Here is a 4,450-nt window from a genome sequence, read left to right as displayed (position 1 = left end):
CTAGCATACAGGGGCAGCAGGTAATCAGGAAGACTAATGGAATGTTGGCCCTCATTTCAAGGGGTTTGGAGTACAAGTGTAGGGAAGTCTTACTGCAACTATGCAAACTGCTGGTGAGACCACATCTGGAGTAGTGCAAGCAGTTTTGTCTCTTTATTTAAGGTATAATTTCATTGGAGGCAGTTCAGAGAAGGTTCACTAGGATGATCCCTGGTAGGAAGGCAGTGTCGAATGAGCAAAGGCTAAACAGGTTGGAACTCTACTCACTGCAGTTTAGAAGAATGAGGTGATCTCGTTGAAAAATATAGGATTCTTAAGGGGCTTGACAGGGAAAATGCCGAGAGGATATTTCGACTCATAGGAGAGTCTAGGACCAAAGGGCACCGTCTCAGAATAAAGTGACACCAATTTAAGACTGAGATGAGGAGGAATTTCTTCTGAGTGTTAAGTGTCTTTGGAACTCCTTAACAGAGAGAACTGCTTGGGCAGAGTCAGATAGATTCTTGATCAGTCAGGGAATCGCGGTTATGGGGAAAGGACAAGAAAGTAGATGTGAGGAATGTCGGATCAGCCACGACCCTATTGAATGGCACAGCATACTCAAGGGGCCAAATGGCCTACTCCTGTTCCTATTTCATATCGTCTTGCTGTGGTGGGAAAGTGTTCAGTCATGATTGTCAACATTTATTCTTGTAAATTCATATGCAAACAAGCAGTTCAAAATTTTGACACTAAAGTTTGCAGACAGGAAGCATGCATCATACAGTACATAGATTGTGATGAATAAATCAATTTGATTTATTCAATCTTAGCAGTAAAACTTGGACAGGGAAGAGAAATGAATAAAACTAATTACAGATGGAAGCATATAGGTAAAATGATTTTTAAAATTACTGTATACAGACTATCAAAATGGGTCTTTATAGCATCGTGAAAAAGTTTTTGTAATATTGACGATACTAAATATTCAGATATTCATGCATTTAGGAACAGATGCAGGAACAACGTGGAGAATGGATTAAATCGCATTTGCTCCATCCTATTTCCCCATTCAAACAGAAATAAAAAAACTCACTTAAATACCTCCACGTTGCAATGGATTTCTCCATTACGCTTGTTCTCTCAATAATCAAAACACATGCATTGTAGCAAAGTATCAGATGATCTGGAAGATCAAATCAAAGTAACAGGTGACCATTTCCCTGCTGAGGAAGAAGGCCTCATCTTGGATATATACATGGCAATTACTTTCACAAATGTGAATTTTCTCCAATCAGTTTCCTCTTAAATCAAAATATCCCCATCACTCCTATTGGCAAAGGTACCATTGAAACAGTAATGGAATATATGCAAAAGATGCCAACTGAAAATAAATGATTTATTCACTATGTGCATCAGTATCACTCGGACTTAATCAACTGTTCCTTACATACCAAAATACATGATGTGGCATCAAAAGGATAGGAAAGTAAGAGACAGAGGCCCATTCATTCAGACAAGTCAGTTTAATAGACATTTAAGTCAATATAAATCAGAATTGCTACAGCACAGGAGGCCATTTAGCCCAGTGTCCTCGCCAGTTCTCCAAACACAAACTACAAAGCATTTCACAACTGCAGCATATGAATTAATCTCCCTCTATATTAATTTTAATACAACTAGTATACTTCAAGGACCTTCAACACAAAATAGTAAAAGAAAATGTGGGAAAACTACAGAAGGCATTTGTAGCGATGAAAATAAATTAAGAAATGAAAAGCCATTAACAATGCCTCAGTTTAAGATGGTGAATGGAAGATTATACCTAGAATTCGATTTAATTACATCTAGAATAAATCATGCAGCAACCAAAAGTAGGTTAGTTTACATACTTGTAAAGACTCAGTGGTACTTTGCTAGATCTATAATAATGTCCCTAATATTCAAGTAATACATTTCAGAGACCAGAGCTGTGTAGACTAAAGCATTAGATTCAAAATAAGCCGACAAGTTAGACTTTGAAAAATGGAAACCCCTGGTACCATGAAATAAATGAAGCAACTGGAGGAATTCACATGCTAAGAACGTTGTCATATGGGCTCTTGTGGCACAGCTGTAAGTGTTCCTACCTGTGAACTAGAAAATCCAGGTTCAAGACCTGCCTGCTCCAAAGTTGTGTCATAACATATCCAGCAGATTTACTAAAATAACTACATTTTAGAACTCTTGCAGCCAATATTTGTACCCCTATCTCTGAACCAGAAAGCCCAGGTTCAAGTCGCACCTGCTGCAAAGGTATGTCACAACTCATCCGAACAGGTTATTTAAAAATATCGAAACTTTGTCATTGGAGAACCAGCTCACTTAAATCCAGGAGACTAAAATTCATTCTACTGGCTGTGCAACATAATCAGATGCAAATAAAATTTTGCAACTTTCACACCAACCAGAGGATTACCAAACAGAACTTGACAAAGCCACAAATGATGATATTAGGGCAGAAAAAAGTATAGTTTTTAAAGGAGCATCTTAGTTGAAGCCTTCAGGGAGGAATTTTAGAAATTGGAGATTAGGCAATTGAAATCATGACCAATTAAAATCAAATGTTCTCCGGATGCCAGACTCGAAAGAGGGCAGATATCTAGCAAAGGTGCGGGGCTGGAGGCAATCACGGAGGTAGGGAGGGACGAGGTCATAATTTGAAATCAAGGAGAATTTTAAAGTCAAGACATTGAGTTACTGAGAGGTTACAATGCGAGGTAACAATGCAGGCCAGGAGTGATAACGCAACTCGTTGCAAGTTAAGGCATGGGCAGCAGAGTTTTGGGTAAAATGTGAGACCAGCTAGCAACGCATTGAAATAGTCAAACCTGGAGGTAATGAAGGCATGGATGATGGTTTCAGCAGATGAGCTGATGCAGGGGTGCATTCTAATAGTAAAGAGATGAAAATAAGCACTGAGCTTGACTGTGAGATCAGAATCTGTCACTACAACACCAAGGTTTCAAACAGTCTGGTTTAATCTCAGATAAGTTGCCAAGGAAAGGGACAAAAGCTAGTAACTAGGACACAATTTGTGGTACAAACCAAATCAAATTCCCAACACAATCTCCCCAGGTAGCAATTCTTAGGGTGGAACAGCTATCACAATTTTAGGTGCTTTTTTTTTTTGCAGATTGCAATTGCAACCGCAACCAAATAACATGCATACTTCTGTAAAACATAGACATCTGTTTTCTTCAACAAAAGTCAATGAAAAATGACCTGGAGTATCCATACCCATCCCAAGCCCAGAGTCCACTGAAACCAATTAGAATACTGCACTCTAGCATAACTCTGGCCAAGATAAACAAACTCAGTGCAGACCAAGAATAGAACTTGGTTTAAAATAAAAACAAAGTACTGGAGAAACTCAGCAGATCTAGCAGTATCTGTAGAAAGAGAGACAGAGTTAACATTTAGTCCTGAAGTCACATTGGTCTCAAAACGTTAAGTATGCTTCTTTCTATACAGATGTCACTAGATCAGAATTTCTCCAGCACTTTCTATTTGTTTTAGATTTCCAGCATCTGCTGTATTTTGCTTTTATTAAACCTGGTTTGGATGACCCATTCCCACGAGATCGGGCGCCAGTTGGCTGGTAATCATGTTGTACTTTAACGCAGAACAGCACAAATCATCTCACAATAGATGCTGGGGAGGAAATGGAAGCTGAACCCTGGGGCAATACAGGAGTCAATGTTTAAAGGTAACGTACATTACCAACATGCACGGTCCGTCTGAAGTAGACATACCTTATATGTTGGTAATGTGAGTTTGAAGTTTCAATGGGTTTCGAGCTGGTAAACACGGGCGGGCCCTTCTACCTGTGGAAATTGAGGTGTGGATCAATGGAATACAGCTCACAATACCCAGAGAGTAGGGTTCTACACTTCTTGCATAGAAACAGTGTTTTCTAATTACATGCACATATAAAGCATATACCTCATGCTATAGGCTCCTGCGCCCAATTCCTGACCGATTCCGGACAAACTGGCATCGAAATCCTGCACCAACCCAGATTCAATCACCTCATCCGGCATCGGCATCTTCAGCGCCCAGGCCATGGCGACACGCAAATCAAGGCCAGTAATGCGAGTTGGAAACAAGTTGCGCTCGAAGAAAGAAAAAAGCGCTCAGAATAAAGGTTCTTTTCCCCAGTACGAGAGAGGCTGAGTAAAAGCCTGGGAACCAGAAGCTGCCGAACCCAAAGAGAAGGGCGCGCTCACTCGGCTCACTCACCTCGCGCCATGTCCGACCCATCAAAGATGGCGCCGCTAGTAACCGGCCGGGACACACATCACGCTGATTGGCTGCTGCATTAGTCAATCAAGCGTCATTTGCCAGTCGGGATCTGGCCTACTTGCTCTCTTTGACGTCATAACGAACCTTCCTATCACAAGCCGCCAGAAGGCTGGGCTTACTGCTTTCT

The 4,450-nt window shown here is 40.7% G+C and overlaps 1 protein-coding gene across 1 annotated transcript in view; it reads right to left on the bottom strand.

Annotated features, from left to right (window-relative positions):
• The window catches only part of tfcp2 (transcription factor CP2), a 91,237-nt gene extending 86,856 nt beyond the window's left edge, over positions 1-4,381 (bottom strand). Inside the window, exon 1 of the mRNA XM_048618981.1 lies at positions 3,964-4,381. Coding sequence (XP_048474938.1) covers positions 3,964-4,085 — 122 coding nt within the window. The 5' untranslated portion in view covers positions 4,086-4,381. The remainder of the gene's footprint in view (positions 1-3,963) is intronic.
• Between the last annotated feature and the right edge of the window lie 69 nt (positions 4,382-4,450).

This window comes from Rhincodon typus, chromosome 41, assembly GCF_021869965.1.
Source record: "Rhincodon typus isolate 14 chromosome 41, sRhiTyp1.1, whole genome shotgun sequence".
Taxonomy (NCBI): domain Eukaryota; kingdom Metazoa; phylum Chordata; class Chondrichthyes; order Orectolobiformes; family Rhincodontidae; genus Rhincodon; species Rhincodon typus.
This window is presented reverse-complemented; position numbering and strand designations above follow the sequence as displayed.